We start from the raw sequence: 19,294 nt of genomic DNA, 5'->3' as shown, positions 1-19,294 counted from the left end.
GGGGATGGTCTAGGAAGCTGGCAATACCTTCCTTATGGATTGTTTCTTTACAAAAACAGGCATTAAGTTGAACCAAGTAGTAACAACACTGCCTTGCTCCCTGCTCCTGTGTTTGAAACTGATTCATTGGCCCCTTGGTATCTTGAGCACTAAAGCCCCTGCCTCCAAACTGCTGCCCTGCCCTGTTTATTTTTATTTTCTCTCTCATTAGAACTGACTGATGAGGATGAGCACTCATTAGTCTCTGTTCCCTAGGGATCATGTCTTTGCTCTCTCAATGCCTACCTGCCATGGTTCCCCCACAAACATACAGCTTCTCTCCCTCTTTGTTTCATGAGGCCAAGCTCTCCCATCTGGCAACTAAAGGTCCTGAGTCTTGTCTGGACAGGTCTGCAGCAGAGCCCAGAAGGCTTCCCCTGCTCTTGTCCTTTGCACTGTTGTCAGCAGAGCAAAGATTGTTCTTCTGCTGCAGCTCCTGTCCTACCTCAGGTCTCACAAGCCTTTCCACATCTCTCTGAACCCCTTCTCCCTTACCATTTCTTGGGTCAAGTCATTAAGCATTTCAGAAGGCCTTAGTGATACAAGCCCCAGAATTCTAGTACACAGAGCTCTGGGGTCATCTCCTTGCCCTTGTGTTTCTAAGACCTCCCCTTGCACAGTGATTGAATGAAAGAAGACATCTCTGCTGTTTCATAAGCAAACTTTCATGCGTAATGGTCTCAGTGACTTCACTGAGAGAGAAATTTGTGCTACACATCAGAGAATCCCGACAGGAGAGAAACTATATGAATGCATTCAATATTGTTGGGACAAAATTTATTATGGGGAGAGTTAATTGGGTGGCTTGCCATAATATTGGGGTTCAGAAAATAATGAGACCTCTAGGTCCAAAGTTTTGTCCCTTCCAAACTGCCTTTTTGAGTTATTTCTCCCAGGCTAATAAGAAAGGAGATAACAGCTTCTTTTCCACAAACAAACCAGGTTTTATTAATGGGAATAAAATTGACAACAAAGGTGAAGTTAATAAAGCCAGGGACAAGGAAATAGGGGAAGAGAAAAATGGATAAGCTCCCTAGCTCTAGCAAAGACTGACTCAAACCCCAAACTTGCTTCCAGTTCAGCTAACACAAAGAGCTGGCCATGCTTATAATACCTCACCACCTGGGGCCCATGGTTTCAATGGGAGTCAGCTGTGCAGTCCCTCTCTGGTGTGCTCTCTAAGCTCACCAAAAGGAAAGAGAACTTCTCCGAGTGAGCATTCCCTTTTTCTACTTTTTTCCCCCTCTCCTTCCCCTAAAATGAAGATCCTTCAAGTTGCTTGGCTGAGTGTGGTCAGCCTAGTAATATCAATAGTACACTAACATATCGCTCAGGGCAGGCCATGTGTGGCCTATATCTAATCCCAAGTAGGTACTTAGTCCATTTCTCATTCTCACCCAATTCAAACAATCATAAATGAAGCAGGTAGGGCCCCTAGGCATCTGTTAAATTTCATTTTTATCACATTCCCCTCTTTGTTTCTTCAAGAAACACAGGGTGTTTCCTACAATATGGAAGGGCTTTTCCAGATAGGAGAGATCTTAATGCTCATTAGAGAATTCACACTGAAGAGAAACCTTATGAATGTAATCAGTATGGAAAAACTTTCAAATGTAGGAAGTATGTTGATGTACTCTGAGATAAAGATGTCTCCTGAAAGCCTTCCCACATTGAGTTGATATACAGCTGCTCATAAAAATGAATTCTCAGGGGCAGCTAGGTGGTGCAGTGGATAGAGCACTGGCCCTGGAGTCAGGAGTACCTGAGTTCAAATCCAGCCTCAGACACTTAACACTTACTAGCTGTGTGACCCTGGGCAAGTCACTTAACCCCAATTGCCTCACTAAAAAAAAAAATGAATTCTCTAATTTTGAACAAACTGTAAACAAGTGAATGCATTTCCTCATTTGTTACAGTTATAAGATTTCTATGTAATATGAAATCTCAGGTGGGAAATAAGAGAAGATTATGGCCTGAATGTCTTATCACATTGATTATACTCCTAATGTTTCTTTGCAGTGTGGAACAGGTCTAGAGCTGCACCTGAACTTCTTTCCACACTAATTAAATCCATAAGGTCTCCCTCCAGTGTGAATTCTCTGATGTCTCAAGATGTGAGTACTGTGTAAAAGCCTTTCTACACTGATTACATTTATAAGGTTTCTTTCCAGTGTGGATTTTCTGATGTACAACAACACTGGAGGTGATAGAAAGAGTGCCTGGAGTCAAGGTTCAGGAGGACCTTAGGGATTTCTGGAGTGGAGCCAAGATGATGGAGGAAAGGCAGTAAACCCTCAGAACTCATGACAGGATCACTCCAAAAAAACCTCCCAATAATGCCATAGGACAATTCCTAGAGCAGCAGAACCCACAAAGGAACATGCTGAGATCATTTTCCTTCAAAGATGGCTTAGAAGGTTGGCAGGAGAGGACTACGGTGCCAGGGTGGGAGTGAAGTCCAACCCCACAGGCATATTGATACAGATCCAGTACCAGGCAGGCCTCACCAGAGAAAAAGACCCCTGGAGCCTCTGAATCAGGTGCAACAACACTGTCATCTAGCCCTAAGCTCCTGGTCTGGTGAGAAGGCTGAGCAGTTGGCCAGGGAGAGGATTACAAGGGTCTCTGCTAGAGCAGAGGTGTTTTACCCCTGCTGGGAACCAAGAAGTAGGCTTGAGTAGTGGTGGCCCAGGTGGGAGAGGGGTGGAGGTTTGTTGGAGCAAACAACAAGACTGGAACTCAATGGGAAAGTCTTTCCATACTTGTGACATTCATAATGTTTCTGGCCAGTGTGAATTCTCTCATGCTTAGCAAGCCTGGAGTTGCTTGTGAAACCCTTTCCACATTGATTACATTCACAAGATTTCTCTCCAGTGTGGATTTTCTCATGCTTATCAAGATGGGAGCGCTGTGTGAAAGCCTTTCTACACTGCTTACATTCATAGAGATTCTCTCCAGTGTGGATTTTCTCATGCTTAGCAAGGTGAGAAATCTCTGTGAAAGCCTTTCCACACTGATTATATTCCTAAGGTTTCTCTCCACTGTGGATTCTCTGATGTTCAGCAAAACTTGATCTCTGTGTGAAAGCCTTTCCACACTGATAACACTCATAAGGTTTCTCTCCAGTGTGGATTCTCTGATGTTTAGCAAGACCAGATCTCCATGTGAAAGCCTTTCCACACTTATTACATTCAAACAGTTTCTCTCCAGTGTGGATTCTCTCATGCTTAGCTAGCCTAGAGTTGCTTGTGAAAGCCTTTCCACATTGATTACATTCACAAGATTTCTCTCCAGTGTGGATTTTCTCATGGTTATCAAGATGGGAGCGCTGTGTGAAAGTACTTCCACACTGTTTGCATTCATAAGGTTTCTCTCTAGTGTGGATTTTCTCATGCTTATCAAGATGGGAGCGCTGTGTGAAAGTACTTCCACACTGTTTACATTCATAAGGTTTTTCTCCAGTGTGGATTTTCTCATGCTTAGCAAAACCAGAACTCTCTGTGAAAGCCTTTCCACACTGTTTCCATTCATAAGGCTTCTCTCCTGTGAGGATCCTCTGATGCTTAGCAAGAGTGGAGTGCTGGGTTGAAAGCCTTTCCACACTGCTTACATTCATAAGGTTTCTCCCCAGGGTAGATTTTCTTATGCTTAGCAAGGCCAGAACTCTCTGTGAAAGCCTTTCCACAGTGATTACATTCCTAAGGTTTCTCTCCAATGTGGATTCTCTAATGTGTAGCAAGACTGGAACTCTGTGTGAAAGCCTTTCCACACTGCTTACATGTATAAGGTTTCTCTCCAGTGTGGATCCTCTGATGTACAGCAAAATATGAACTGCTGAGGAAAGCCTTTCCACACTGATTCCATTCAAAAGGTTTCTCTCCAGTGTGGATTCTCTGATGTGCAGAAAGACTGGAACTCTGTGTGAAAGCCTTTCTACACTGCTTACATTCATAGAGATTCTCTCCAGTGTGGATTTTCTCATGCTTAGCAAGGCGAGAAATACACTGATTATATTCCTAAGGTTTCTCTCCAGTGTGGATTCTCTGATGTTCAACAAAACTTGATCTCTGTGTGAAAGCCTTTCCACACTGATAACGCTCATAAGGTTTCTCTCCAGTGTGGATCCTCTGATGTACAGCAAAATATGAGCTGCTGAGGAAAACCTTTCCACACTGATTCCATTCAAAAGGTTTCTCTCCAGTGTGGATTCTCTGATGTGCAGAAAGACTGGAACTCTGTATGAAAGCCTTTCTACACTGCTTACATTCATAGAGATTCTCTCCAGTGTGGATTTTCTCATGCTCAGCAAGGCGAGAAATCTCTGTGAAAGCATTTCCACAGTGATTATATTCCTAAGGTTTCTCTCCAGTGTGGATTCTCTGATGTTCAGCAAAACTGGATCTCTGTGTGAAAGCCTTTCCACACTGATAACACTCATAAGGTTTCTCTCCAGTGTGGATTCTCTGATGTTTAGCAAGACCAGATCTCCATGTGAAAGCCTTTCCACACTGATTACATTCATAAGGTTTCTCTCCACTGTGGATTCTCTGATGTTCAGCAAAACTGGATCTCCGTGTGAAAGCCTTTCCACACTGCTTACATTCATAAGGTTTCTCTCCAGTGTGTATTCTCTGATGCATAGCAAGATGAGAACTCTGTGTGAAAGCCTTTCCACACTGCTTACATTCATAAGGTTTCTCTCCAGTGTGGATTCTCCGATGCTTAGCAAGATGAGAACTCTGTGTGAAAGCCTTTCCACACTGATTACATTCAAACAGTTTCTCTCCAGTGTGGATTCTCTCATGCTTGGCAAGATGAGAACTCTGTGTGAAAGCCTTTCCACTCTGATTACATTCATAAGGTTTTTCTCCAGTGTGGATTCTCTGATGTTCAGCAAAACTGGATCTCTGTGTGAAAGCCTTTCCACACTGATTATATTCATAAAGTTTCTCTCCAGTGTGGATTCTCTGATGCCTAGCAAGATGAGAACTTCTTGTGAAAGCCTTTCCACACTGATTACATTCATAAAGTTTCTCTCCAGTGTGGATTCTCTGATGTTTAGCAAGAGTAGAGTAGTGTCTGAAAGCCTTTCCACACTGCTTACATTCATAAAGTTTCTCTCCAGTGTGGATTCTCTGATGTGCAGCAAGAGTAGAGTCGTGTCTGAAAGCCTTTCCACACTGATTACATTCATAAGGTTTCTCTCCAGTGTGGATTCTCTGATGTTTAGCAAGAGTAGAGTGGTGTCTGAAAGCCTTTCCACACTGATTACATTCATAAAGTTTCTCTCCAGTGTGGATTCTCTGATGCTTAGCAAGAGTAGAGTAGTGTCTGAAAGCCTTTCCACACTGCTTACATGTATAAGGTTTCTCTCCAGTGTGGATTCTCTGATGTGCAGCAAGACGGGATCTCTGTGTGAAAGCCTTTCCACACTGTTTACATTCATAAGGTTTCTCTCCAGTGTGAACTCTCTTATGTTTACCAAGAGTGGAATGCTGTGTGAAAGCCTTTCCACACTGATTACATTCATAAGGTTTCTCTCCAGTGTGGATTCTCTTATGTTCAACAAGACCAGATCGCCATGTGAAAGCCTTTCCACATTGCTTACATTCATAAGTTTTCTCTCCACTGTGGATAATTTGATGTTTAGCAAGACCAGATCTCTGTGTGAAAGCCTTTCCACACTGATTACATTCATAAGGTTTCTCTCCAGTGTGGATTCTCTGATGCTTACCAAGAGTATAGTGATGTTTGAAAGCCTTTCCACACTGATGACATTCATAAGGTTTCTCTCCAGTGTGTATTCTCTGATGCATAGTAAGATGAGGACTCTGTGTAAAAGCCTTTCCACACTGCTTACATTCATAAGGTTTCTCTCCAGTGTGGATTCTCTGATGTGCAGCAAGACCAGATCTCTGTGTGAAAGCCTTTCCACACTGCTTACATTCATAAGGTTTCTCTCCAGTGTGGATTCTCTGATGTTTAGCAAAACCAGATCTCCATGAGAAAGCCTTTCCACAGTGTTTACATTCATAAGGTTTCTCTCCAGTGTGGATACTCTGATGTTCATCAAAACAGGACCTGCTTAGGAAACCCCTTCCACACTGATTACAACCATAAGATTTCTCTCCAATGTGGATTCTCTGATGTACAGCCCGACAGGAGCTTTGTGTGAAAATCTTTCTACACTGATTACATTTACAAAACTTTTTTCCATTGTGAATGTTCTGATACCTGATAAGATCTGAGTTCCATGTTAAGGCTTTTAACATGTTAAGGCCACACTCATAACCTGTATATCTTTTCATTCCATGGTAAAATGCAGAATGGCAAGGAAGAGAGAAGTCATGGGGTATTGTTGCTTTAAATTCATTATATTCAACACCCTCCTTTCTAATGTGAATTTTCTGAACACTAATGACCTTAGAGTTCTGACTGAAGACTTTCTCACTTTTGTTGCTTCCATAAAGCATTTCTCCTGTATCACATTTCTGATGTCTAATGAGATCAGAATTCAAATTCAGCACCATTTCCAGATGATTCCCTTGACATATTTGCATTTCATGTGACTTCTCTTGAGACTGAAAAGGCTCCACTTGTTTAGGAAACCATTCATGATCTTCAGTGTCCTGAAAAGACTCATTCCATGAAGTCACTCCCTTACTGTGATTTAGGACTGAGGACTGTATGAATCCCTTTCCAATTTCACCAAACTCATAGATTGTCTTAGTATTTTTCTCCAACTTGGAATTAGAGTCACAGATTTCTCTTGTGAGGTCATAGGCACCATCACTCACAAATCTATGTTGGCCAAATTCTTCCACAAAAATGATCACCTTTGTAGCCATCTCCTTCACTTCAAACTTGGTCAGTCCACCTGAAGAAAACAAGTATGTATTAATAGAAAGACATGTACACTTAAATATATATGCTTTTCCCTAGTGGCATAATGTCAACTGACTTATATTCTATTTCCTCAGTCAATGTGAAGAATTTTCAAAGTAAAATGGGCACAAACAATCCTTGGAAATACCTGAAACATGTATGGTGACTTAGAAATTGTGACTTGGGGTTTTCATGACCCCATCTTTGCTTCATTATGGTCAGACTGAAAAGATGTAATCTTGAAAAGCCTAAGAGAAGATGGATGTGTACTGGAAGAGATCACAGAACAATCAAAAGGAGCTCTGATCAGATTTGTCATGTATATTAGGTGAGACTGAATAACACAAAGAACATTTATCGAATCAAAGTATCCAACTAAAGTAGGATAAAGTAGGAGTTCCCCCACACCCCCATGGGCCTGGCCAAATTATAATGGGGACAGCCAGAGGGTATGTTGAACTAATTGGAGACTCAGCAGGGATAAGAACCTCCCTTCTGGTGGGAGAAGCAGGAAGAAAGGGAGAGAGAGAGAGGAGCTGGTGGTGGTTGAGGTTGGGATCAAACCAGGAGACACTGCACAGCTGATTCTCCTTGGAAATACAGATTCCAGGTGGTGGTGAGTTTGTGTTGTTGAAGCAAGGCTGGCTCTTTATGCCAGCTGAACTAGAAGCAAGTTTAGGGTTTAAGAGAGTTTTTGTAGCTGAGGAAGCAGAGCTTATTTGAGGTACCTGGGGGCCATTTACCCTAGAGATCTAGATTCTTTTTTTTTTTCTTTTAGAGATCTAGATTCTAACCATCTGAGAACTGGGTCATATTTTTCCCTTTCTCTATCCCCTTTCTCACTGTCCCTGGTTCTATTAACTTCACTTGTGTTGTAAATTTTGTTCCCATAAATAAAACTGATTTGTTTGTGGAAAAGAGGCTGTTAATCTCCTTTCTTATCAGTCTGAGAGAAATAACTAAAGAAAAGGCAGTTTGGAAGAGAGGAAACTGGACCTACAAGTCTCCCATTATTTCCCGAACCCCAAAATGACAGTGAGCCACCCAATTAACTATCCCCATACTGAATTTGCCCCATACAGAGTTGGCTTATTTTCTTCTATGAGTGTTTTCTTTTTTAAAATTTCATGTAAAGACAGCCTTCAACATTCATTTCCCATAAGATTTTGAGTTTCAAAATGTTTCTCCCTCCCTTCTTTTCCTTCCCCCTCCCCAGGATGGCAAGCAATCTGATATAGCTTATACATGTAGAACCATGTATATACATTTCCACATTAGTCAGGTTGTCAAAGAAGAAAAAGGACAAAAGGGAAAAATTTCTGTTGGGAAAATTTCTGTAATGATTGGAATGAAGCCACCTACTGGAGACTGACTATAGCAAAGCTCCACCATGAAGAGAATGCTGCAGAGGGCAAGGCCATGCTGCTTTTCCTTGGTGTCAGGAAGTAACACTTGTGCATGGCTACTGTCTATCAAGGCTACCAGCCAATCAACCTGAGGGGTCTCCCATTTTCTGGGAGGGGACAGGAAGGAGGGAGGAGAGCCTGCACGGAGAGGTCTGTCTCTTTTTGGTTCCTGACTTCATGGTGGTGGTGGTGGTGGCAGCAGAGGACTTCACAGGAAAATTGAGGAAAGATAGGATTGCCATGCTGTTGAAATTCTGTTCTCAATCTTTCTCTTTCTATCTTTCAATAAACCCTTAAAAACCTAAACTCGTTTCATCAGTGATTTTAATCAGTTTCCCCCAAAACTGGGGGAACAGATTAGAACCCAAATTTAGAATCTTAAATTATACATTTCTCCAAGTCAAAAGAAAGTAGGTTTATTGAGAGAGGGAGCCTGTCTCACAATAAAGCTGGTATCACATCTAGGACCCAAATATCCCAAATGTCAAGATTCAGGGATATTTATACTCAATGACTCCTCCCACTATTTAACATAATCCAAGGGGTACAAATACAGTATGTATGGGATAGGAAGAAAGAAACTCTCTGTCAGATACTAGCATAGTCCCTTGCCATTCTTTATATCCCACTCAAAATAACCCTATTACTACTTAACAGCCTCATGTAACATGAAAAGCCATCTACTGGATTGTTTCTTTCCCATCTTGCATGCAGCCTCTCTGGCCTACTTCAAGACTTTCTACCATATTAGTTAAGCTTGGCTTTTCAACTTGTTTCCAGCTCTGACTGGTCCCTTAAACCTCAGAAGTTACTCTTTTAGGTATCTGACCCTTATGTGGATTGGTGGTTATACCTAACCACAACTGGAAGTCAGGTAGTGGAATCTGGGCTTAAGCCTGTAAAGTAGGCAAGTTTGCATTCATCTTAATGCCTTTCAATATCTATCTTACTTCATTATCACTTTCTTAAGCTACTCAAGAATATCTAAATAATTTCAATCACTTTCTAGTCTCCAAACTGATTAGTACTACTATTAAATCACTTGTATCTAAGGGGTGGGAAAATCTCACTCACAACATTTAGGGGAAAAAACCTATGATGAGGACTTTGCAGTTGTCTTGGAGCACTGTATTGCTGAGAAGAGCTAAGTCTATTACAATTGACCATCATACAATGTTGCTGTTCCTGTGTACAATTTTCTCCCAGTTCTGCTTGCTTCACTAAGTATCAGTCTACTTAATTCTTTCCAGGATTTTCTGAAATCTGCCTGTTCATCATTTCTTACAGCACAATAGTATTCCATTACATTCCCATAGCACAACTTATTCTGCCATTCCCCAATTGATGGGCATTCCCTCCATTTCCAATTATGTGCAACTACAAAGAAAAATCAGCTGCAAATGTTGGAGTATGTAGGTCTCTTTTTTACAATCTCTTTGGGATACAGACTTAGTAGTGCTATTTCTGGGTCAAAGACTATGCACAGGTTTATTGCCCTTTGGGAAACAGTTACAAATTGCTCTGTAGAAGCATTGCATCAGTTCACAACTCCACTAATAATGCATTAGTGTTCCAATTTTCCCACATCCCCAACATTTATCATTCTCCTTTTCTGTCATTTTAGCCAATATGATAGAAGTCAGGTGGTACTTCAGAGCTGATTTAATTTTCACCTCTCTACTCAAGTGTTTTAGAGCATTGCTTCATATGAGGATAGGTAATGTGGATTTCTGAATCTGAAAACTGCTTGTTCATATTCTTTGACCATTTATCCATTGGGTAATGCCTTGTGTTTTTACAAATTTTTTTGTTTTTTGTTTTGGTGAGGCAACTAGGGTTAAGTGACTTGCCCAGGGTCACATAGCTAGTAAGTGTTTGTTAAGTGTCTGAGGCCAGATTTGAACTCAGATCCTCCTGAATCCAGGGCCATTGCTCTACCCACTGAACCACCTAGCTGCCCTGTGTTCATATAAATTTCACTCAATTATCACTGTATTTCCAAAATAAGAACTTTATCTATCTATCTATGTTTTTGCAGGGCAATGAGGGTTAAGTGACTTGCCCAGGGTCACACAGCTAGTAAGTGTCAAATGTCTGAGGATGGATTTGAACTCAGGTCCTCCTGACTCCAGGGCTGGTGTTCTAACCACTCTGCCACCTAATTGCCCTATGCCAATCTATTTCTTAGCTATTACCAGATAATTTTAATGATAGCTACTTTATAATATCATTTTAGATCTGGTATTGCTAGGACACCTTCCCTTGCATTTTTTTTAAATTAATTCTCTTGATATTCTTGACCTTTTGCTCATCCAGATAAATTTTATTTTTGTCTAGCTCTAAAAAAACAATTGGTTTTTTTTTTTTTTGTTGTTGTTAGTTTGTTGTTTGTTCTTCATTCTTGAAGAGGACCATGATATTGAGAAGGTGATGTCATGACTTGCAATGAATTGGATTAAAGTGACTAAAGGCTGTGCAAAGTCACCAAACTGATTCTCTCCTCCAGAGCCATCTGAGTCCAGTGGCAAGATATTCATCAGTATAACAGGAGATGGCCCTAAATGCAGTAGGAGACCTTGGCCTTTTCAATTAAGGCCTTTCTCAGGTCTCACTTTGCCTGAGGCAATGTCCATTCAGTGATTAAGGGTAGGTGGTTGTACATCCTTCATTCTCAATGAGGACCATGAAATTAGGGTGATGACATGGTACAGTGACAAGACATATATCAGGACTACTGGAGATGACCCAGAATATTTAAGGCAACTGGGGTTCAGTGACTTGCCTCAGGTCACACACTTAGTTAAAAAAAAATTGATAAGTAGCCAAGAAGGTGAAGTAAAACCAGGAAACTGCCTGAACTCTCCCAAATTTGCCTAAGAAACAATATTAAATTAAGCCTCTCAACAGATTCTGGAGATGCAATAATTTCTTGACTTAAGATAACCTACAAGATCTTCAGGAAAGGTCTGTTTCATCTGGGTAAAGGGGGAGCACAGCTCAGCTCAGAGGGTGTCTGGGCAAGCCAGCAAAAGACTCTTAACCATAGCACAGATCACCAGCTGAGGACCTGAGGTCCTCAAGCTAGTGGCACAGCATGCCAGTTGTACTAATGCTAATGCAGAAGGTTATCTGCCAGATGTGGTATCTGCACAAAAGTAGGCTGGGCTACTCCAGTGTAGTGAGCAAGCTACAAGCTGCTGAGGCCTCAGAGCAGAAAGCCACTGAGTGGATGACTGGGCCCCTCCTACCCTCTCTCTTCAAAGAAGCTTGGGACAGTGCATGCTATATCCCAGGAGGAGAATTCAAGGTAAACAAGAGGCTACGGTATGACCAAGAAACAGAAAAAAAAAAAAACCTCAGCACTGAAAATTACTATGGCAACAGGGAGGATCAAAACATAAACTCAGAGGACAAAAATGATAAAATGCCTACATGTGAAGCCTTAATGGTGAAGAATTAGTCTCAAGATGCAAAAGTCCTCTTGGAAGACCTCAAAAAGGAATTTTTAAACCAAATAAGAGAGGTAGAAGAAAAATTGGGAAAAGAAATGAGAGTTTTGCAAGAGAAAGTCAATAGCTGGGAAAAAGAAAATAATGCCTTAAAAATACAATTGGACAAATGGAAAAGTAGGTACACAAGCTGACTCTGGAAAATAATACCTTAAGAATCAGAATGGACACATAGAAGCTAATGACTCAATGAGACAATAGGAAGAAAGAAGTAACCAGAATGAAGGGAATATATAAATAGAAGAAAACATAAAATCCCTTTTCAGAAAAAAACAAGAGACCTGGGAAATAGATCCAGGAGAGACAGCCTAAGAATTATTGGACTACCTGAGGAACATGGCCAAAAAAAGAGCCTGGACAGCATATTTTATGACTTTATCAAGGGTTACTGTCCCAATGTCTTAGAACCAGAGGAAAAATTAGTCATTGAAAGAATCCACTGACCACCTCCTGAGAAATATCCCCAAAAGGAAAACTCCAAGGAATATTTTAGCCAAATTCCAGAATTATCAAGTAAAGGATTAAATACTGCAAGCATTCAGAAAGAAACCATTTAAATATGAAGGAACAGGGGCAGCTAGGTGGAGCACTGGATTGAGCACCGGCCCTGGAGTACCTGAGTTCAAATCTGGCCTCAAACAATTAACACTTACTAGCTGTATGACCCTGGGCAAGTCACTTAACCCCAATTGCCTCATTTAAAAAAAATCTGGCCTCAGACACTTAACACTTACTACCTGTGTAACACTAGCTGTGTAACCCCAATTGCCTCAGCAAAAACAAACAAACAAAAAACCTAAATAAATAAATATCCTGGAACAGCAATCAGAATCACACAGGGCCTGGCACTTTCAACATCAAGTGATCAGAGGACTTGGAATGTGATATTCTGGATGGCAAAGGAACTGGGATTACAACCAAGAGAGTACTCCCCAAAGAAATTAGACATAACCTTTCAGGGGTGAAATAGGGGACTTTAAAACTTTCCTAAAGAAAAGCCCAGAACTGACCAGAAAATTCAGTCGATAAAGACAAGACTCAAGAGATGTATGAAAAGGTAAAAAGTGGAAAACACAAATGATGTACTCAATGAGGTTAAAATGTTTACATCCCTATACAGGAAGAAGATAACTCTTGAGAACTGTATCTTTCTTTATCAAGGCAGATAGGAAGACTATAGAGAGACAGAAAGTGTGGCTATAAGTTGATTCTTATGTAATGATATTAACAAAAAAAAAACCTTAAGGGGTAAAAAAAAAAAAGGATTATAGTGGGAGAAATAGAAAGAGAAGGCAGAATGCGGTAAATCACATCCCAAGAAGAGGCATAAAAGACCTATTACTAAAGAGGGGCAAGGGAGGGGAGAGCATTGTTTGGACCTTACTCTCATCTCATTTGGCTCAAGGAGGGAATAAGATACACACTGAGTAAGGTATAGAATTTTATCTTATCCTCTAGGGAAGTAAAAGGGAAATTACTTGCCCAGGATCCCACTGATGAAAGGTGTCTAAAAACAAATTCCAAGTCAGACTTTCCTGCCCTCAAGTCTAGCACTCCCTTGACTACAACACAACTCTAATGATAACAGCCCTCAGACACATGCTTTTATGTCACTCACTTCGGCAGCAGTTCCTTGGACCTTTTTGTTCTGCCATCCCTGGTAGTTCCCCTTCTTGGAAAGGGGAGCTCAAATCTTCTCTTAAAACTGGAATTACTGGGAATATAGAATAAGGAAGGGATGAGGATAGAGAGAAATATACAAGTTACTCCTTTTTAGGGAAAGAAGACATGTAAGCAAAGATGACAGGATGGTTCCCATGGTATTGAATGCTGGGATCTTTGGAGATGGGCAGACATCACACAGCCCATTTGGAATCAGAAACCTTCACCTTTATTTACCTCTTTCCCAGAAGGATGGGCACACACTGCCTACCTTCCAGTACCTAGAAATTGGAGGCTGCTGGTAGTGCAGTGGTACCAGCCCTGGGCCTGGAGTCAGAAAGACCATTTCAAACCAGTGTCAGACAACTTACATAACCTCTGCTTGCCTCAGTTCCCTCAAGTATGAAATGGGGATGAAAATGCTAGCAAAATCATAGGGATGTTGTGACGATCAAATGACAATAAGTAGAATACAGTTTGCCCAGTACTGGATATAAAACCGGTATGTATGAATGCTTATTCCTTTCTCTCCTTTTCCCAACATCTAGATGGGAATTTGAGGGAACAAAAGAAGGAAGAATCAGGATAAGCTCACTAAGCCTTGGCAGGATGAGGAGCAATGAGCTACCATGTTAGTGGCTCAGAGAGGCAAAGGTCCTTACCCACAGAGAGCAGGTTCTGGGCATTCTCCAGCATGACCTCCTTGTACAACTCTTTCTGAGAATGGTCCAAGAGGTGCCACTCCTCCTTGGTGAATTCCACAGCCACATCCTTGAATGTCACCAACTCCTAAACCATCAAAAGTCACATGACTTAGAGCTGAAAGTCTTCAGAATTCCTCTAGTCCAACCCTCATCAACTTAGAGAAAGAAACTGCAGCCCAGAAGGGATTTGCCCCAAACTCCTATAATCTTTATGAGGGTCAGAGACAGCACTTGAGACCATATCCCATAAGAGCCCAATGGAATCTTTGTTGAGAAAAGCATTTTATATTTGAAGTGAGAATCAATTTGGAAGAATAAAAGTTGGAGAAATGTCTTACTATGAAATTCTTCTCCCCAAAGACTCAGGGAGAAGGTATGTGCTCTATGAGTGAGGTATGAGAGTCTATGGAGAAGAAAACAAGGTAATGTGAAGTTGCTCCTCACCAGAAGAGATGTTACATGTCATAAAAGGCACGTTAAGAAATTTTGTAAAAAGTTTGTGAGAAATTATCAAATACTGTGTGCTCTGGCGTGAAACATATTACTAGTCACTACTGAGAAGAGAGCAAAGAAAAAAACTCCAGTTAATTTCCTGAAAGGCTGAAAAAAATTCCTACCTAATTATGAAGGGGATTTTTTTTCCTTTTTCCTTTCTTTCTTCTTTTTTTTTGCAAGGCAATAAGGGTTAAGTGACTTGCCCAGGGTGACACAGCTAGTAAGTGTCAAGTTTCTGAGGCTGGATTTGAACTTGGGTCCTCCTGAAACCATGGCTGATGCTTTATCCACTGCACTACCTAGTTGCCCGCTATGAAGGGGATTCTTAAGAAATATTGTTTGGGGCAGCAAATCTTTTGATATATAGGAGGGGTCATCTATTTTTCCATTCTGCTACTTGTAAAACCTGAGTTTGGCCAATGCACCTGGGTTTTGATGCTCTTCCATTTCAATCAGAATGTTATGATCCACTCTTTGAGGTTCTGTTATTTTGGAGCAATTCTTTTTTTTTTTCTTTTTAAATAATCCTTATTAAAATAATACATTTATTCAACCTAAATTTTTCAATTTCTATTTTAGTTATTTAATTTTTTCAGGGTAGTTAGCATCTTTATTTAAAGTTCTGAGTTCCAAATTCTTCCCCTCCTTGCCTCCCTCCCTCCCTGAAGGATTCTCATATGAATTGGTGTAAGATTATCCAGGCATAGGCCTAGTTGAAGTGACCTCCAGTTCACCCTTATGTGACTGGAATTTCATGACCCCCAAATTATCTTTAGTGTGACTCGACTCTCATCCAGTGTATGTTTATGTCAGGAGGAGCCTGAGAACTTGAAGGATAACAACCTTGATGAACCCTGGCCAGGCCTTCCAGGCTGCACCTGATTAAAGTGCCCTTGAATTCCTAGAAGTAGCCATTCCTGAGAATCAACATCCATTCTTCTGGGGTCCTGGCAGGGTCGCCCATTATTCCAATATTCTTGGCAGTGAGCCTCCTTTGTTCTTAGACTTTTTAAGCTCAGCCCTTCCCCAGTGTAGTCCAGTCAGGACCTTCCCAGTCAGGACCCTGGAGGCTGTAAACCAGGACACCCCAGCTAGAAAAAATCCAATGTTGGTGCTCTGCTGACTTGGTGATGTTTTTATTTTCTGTTTCCTTTGGGAACCTCCCCTGAGGGGCAGACTTGTCACCTGGGACCCTCCCGATTGGGGCTCAAAGGCTCTGAATAAGGGGGTCCCTCAGCCACTAAAGTGAGAGTTGTTTCTTTCCCAATTTGGTGATGTTTTCTCTTCTTGATAAATATATATATAGCAGGATTTGCTTTATGTGATCATACTAAGCTGCATTGAATATTTTCCTTATACAACTGATCTGCTTTTACCTTTCCTTTAATTATTTAATTATTATATTCTATTAAAAATGTTCAACCTTTCCCTGTTGGAGGGTCCCTTTTCTACTGACTTCAAACATACCAGTGTTCCCCACCTTTAAGGAGAAATTCACTAAACCTTTACCACCCCTTGAGCTATCCTTCTGTGTCACATCTTATTGTAAGCCAAATTCCTTGAAAAATCTGTCTGAACTCCCTGTTCCTCTGTCACTCCCTCCTCACCCCAAGTGCTCTCTCTTAGTTCAGCACTGAACTCTTCATGGCCAAATCTGATGATATTTTCTCAGTCCTAACTCACCTCTTTTCTTCAGAATACACTGTTGACCACCCTCTCCCCCAGGTTCCTCTCTCCTCTGAGGGTTCTCTCTCCTGCTTTACCTCTCACATGTCTGACCACACTTTTCAAGTCTCCTTTGATGGCCCAGGAACCACACCACAACCTAGACAGGTACATATTCCCCAAGGCTCCATTCTAAGCCCTCTATTCTTCTCCCTCCACACTCTCCCTCTCTTGGATCCATTGACTTATCTCTGCAAGTCACTACCAGATTGCTACAACCAGCCTCAGCTCAGTGAGGCTCCCATCAGACTCCATCACATAAACCAATCACCTGGGCACACCTGGACTTCACTGTGGCTGTGACAAATCAGGAGAGCAGGAGGCAAAACCAAGAGCCCCAGGCTTTAGTTGCCTGAGTTGCCTAGCCTGCAGGATAGGCTCAGCACCTTTTGAAGGGAAAACATCCTGTTTCTGATGTTAGAAATGAAGACAGATGCACTTAGGTGGCAAAGAGAATTGTGCCAGTCAGGTCTGGGGTGAAGCAGGGGTGCCCATCATCACCTCTATTATTTCATATTGTACAGAAATGTTAGCCATAGCAATGAGAGCAGAAAAAGAAATGAAAGGAATTCAAATAGCTAAGAAGGAAACAAAATGACCACTCTTTGCAGATGATGTGATTTCTACTTACAAAACCCTAGAAAATCAACTGAAAAGATACTCAAAATTGTTAACAAAAAAGCAAAGTGGCAGGATACAAAGTAAACCCACATAAATCACCAGTGTGGCTATGTATTACCAACAATCCTGCAACACCAGATAGAAAGAGAAATTCCAGCTTTCCTACATACCCTCCCCATCACCCAAGATTTCCCTTTTTTGTTAGATCTGCCACAGCCGGGTGGAGCACTGTGCCAGCACAGAGGCAGAGGCTGAGGCCAGCTTGGGGCACATGCTGGAGCTTCTAATTTTAGCCAGAGATGGGGTCATAGGAACCTCAAATCACAATTAATTCTTTACACTGTGACCCTCCCTCCTTGCATGTAACACCTCAAAAACTTGGACAAAATTGGACTCAGGTGAAAAGAAACAAATCATTTTCTATTTTACCACAAGATTCATGAAGAGCCTGCAATTCCTTGGGTGAGCTAGTCCACAGATCCAGGTCACAAGTCCCCCCAACACTGGCTTCCTTCTTATCTCAGCAAAACCCTCACTTCCTGAAAAGAAGCTTTCCCTGGTCCTTGACACTGCTGGAGCCTTCCCTCTGAGGGGGCCTCCCATCTATATGGTGGAGACTCCTTGTGTGCACCCAGCTGCTGCCATGTCATCTCCCAAGTAGACAGTGAGCCCCTTGAGGGCAGGGCCTGTCACTGTTTAAACCTCCCTTTGCATCCCTAGTATTTGGCACTGTGCTTGGCACAGGAGCCACTGTCTAAATTCTCACTGACTTGACCTAAGAATAACAAAAGAGGGATGATTCAGAGAGACCAGGGAAGACTGGGGTGGTCTGAGGCAGAAGGAAATGAGCAGATCCAGGGGGACCATGTCTGCTCTGCTGACAGCACTGCAGAGGACAGCCTGTGTCTAACAGGGTAAAGCTTCCTGGGCTCTGTTGGATTCCACCTTTGCTGAGGCTGGTCAGCTCTGTGGATGGGCTGCACTCACCTGGGATGAGGGTGTCTGGGTCCCAGGGACCATTCTCTCTGGCTCCAGGCTCTCTCCTTGGAATAGCCTTTGGTTGTCTGCAAGCTGACCTGGGGAGGGAAAAGGATCTCAGGGTAAGGGAGACATTGTCTTTGCCATTTTGTCCTAGGATGGACACTGGACAACATGGAATTACAGAGCTTAAAGTCTCTGAGCACTTACAAAGGCCCTGTCCTTTGGGGAGAGACTCTAACCAGAACGGGAGGGCAGCAGAGAGGGTCAGGCTTGGAAGTGAACTTGGTCTGAACAGGAAGGGGACTTGCCCCCCCCCAATTCCTTCCTTTTGCCCTCATGCCCCTCCCCCATCCTCCTGCAGAGACCCAGGAGGCAAGAGGGGCTTGGGATCCCAGATGGAAGAGACCCGGCAGTGCCCCCATTGACCCCAGACCCAGAGCTCTACCTCCATCTGATACCGGGGTGAGATGTGTAGGTCAGGCAGCTGTGACCTGCGGCATTTAAAATTACATGTGGGTGCTTTATTTCTGTCCCAAGGTTAGGGAAAATTAGATTTGGTTCCTAACATATTGCTACTTAAAAATCAGAAGCTTTAGCACCAGTTTGGGTCATTAGGCATTTATGAAAGTGTAATGGGGAAATGGGGTACAGTTCAGTTACAGGTTGGGGTTCTTAGGAATTCCTCTTTAAAGAATTATACCCTCTTGCACACAAAAAGTAGTTAGAATAAGGTGGTAGTTTATTTAGGGCCAAGGGAAGGGAAGGGTGGGGGAAGGGAAACCATGACAGAAATCCTTGGACTTCTGATGGGGAGATAGGCACAAAGCACATGGCTCAGAGGTACCAAATCTCCTCGAACTGGAGACTGGAAGGTACTTTAATAGAGGCCTGATGGGGGTAGCCCATCTGCCTGTGTAAAGTTCCTTTAGTGAGGGAGGAGCATCCCCCACTGGTAGTGACCAGAGGAATTGGGTGAGGGGTGGCTACAGATCTCTCTTCAGGACACAAAGGCTGCAGTCACACCCCAATTTATCTCCCCAGGGTAAGGGAGACCAGAATGAAGGGTGGGAATCCCAAGCTAGCTCAGTGCCATTTGGTTCAGCTTATCTCTCTAAGCATTATCTGTCCTCTGGTTCAGTTTCTCAAGGAGAAGATTCCTTGATGTGCCCCAGAGAACTTCTGGGGTGCTCTGCACCCCATGACAAGAGCATACCAAATATTAGTCGAGACAACACTTGGCTCAGAAGTGAAGAAGGCCTATCTAGCC

At 42.3% G+C, this 19,294-nt stretch overlaps 1 protein-coding gene and 1 long non-coding RNA gene across 2 annotated transcripts; both read right to left on the bottom strand.

Annotated features, from left to right (window-relative positions):
* Positions 1-3,764: 3,764 nt before the first annotated feature.
* LOC122735299 (zinc finger protein 850-like) lies at positions 3,765-6,311 on the bottom strand. Its single transcript, XM_043976735.1, has 2 exons — positions 4,444-6,311; positions 3,765-4,041 (listed from the first exon to the last, which is right to left on the bottom strand). The coding sequence occupies exons 1-2, from the start codon at positions 6,309-6,311 to the stop codon at positions 3,765-3,767; spliced, it is 2,145 nt and encodes a 714-aa protein (XP_043832670.1).
* Positions 6,312-6,872: 561 nt separating this feature from the next.
* Positions 6,873-18,122, bottom strand: LOC122733998. The gene is made up of 3 exons (XR_006353980.1): positions 18,034-18,122; positions 14,164-14,290; positions 6,873-6,916 (listed from the first exon to the last, which is right to left on the bottom strand). It is a non-coding gene; the product is annotated as an uncharacterized LOC122733998 (long non-coding RNA).
* Positions 18,123-19,294: the final 1,172 nt, after the last annotated feature.

Source organism: Dromiciops gliroides, chromosome 1, assembly GCF_019393635.1.
Source record: "Dromiciops gliroides isolate mDroGli1 chromosome 1, mDroGli1.pri, whole genome shotgun sequence".
NCBI lineage: Eukaryota > Metazoa > Chordata > Mammalia > Microbiotheria > Microbiotheriidae > Dromiciops > Dromiciops gliroides.
This window is presented reverse-complemented; position numbering and strand designations above follow the sequence as displayed.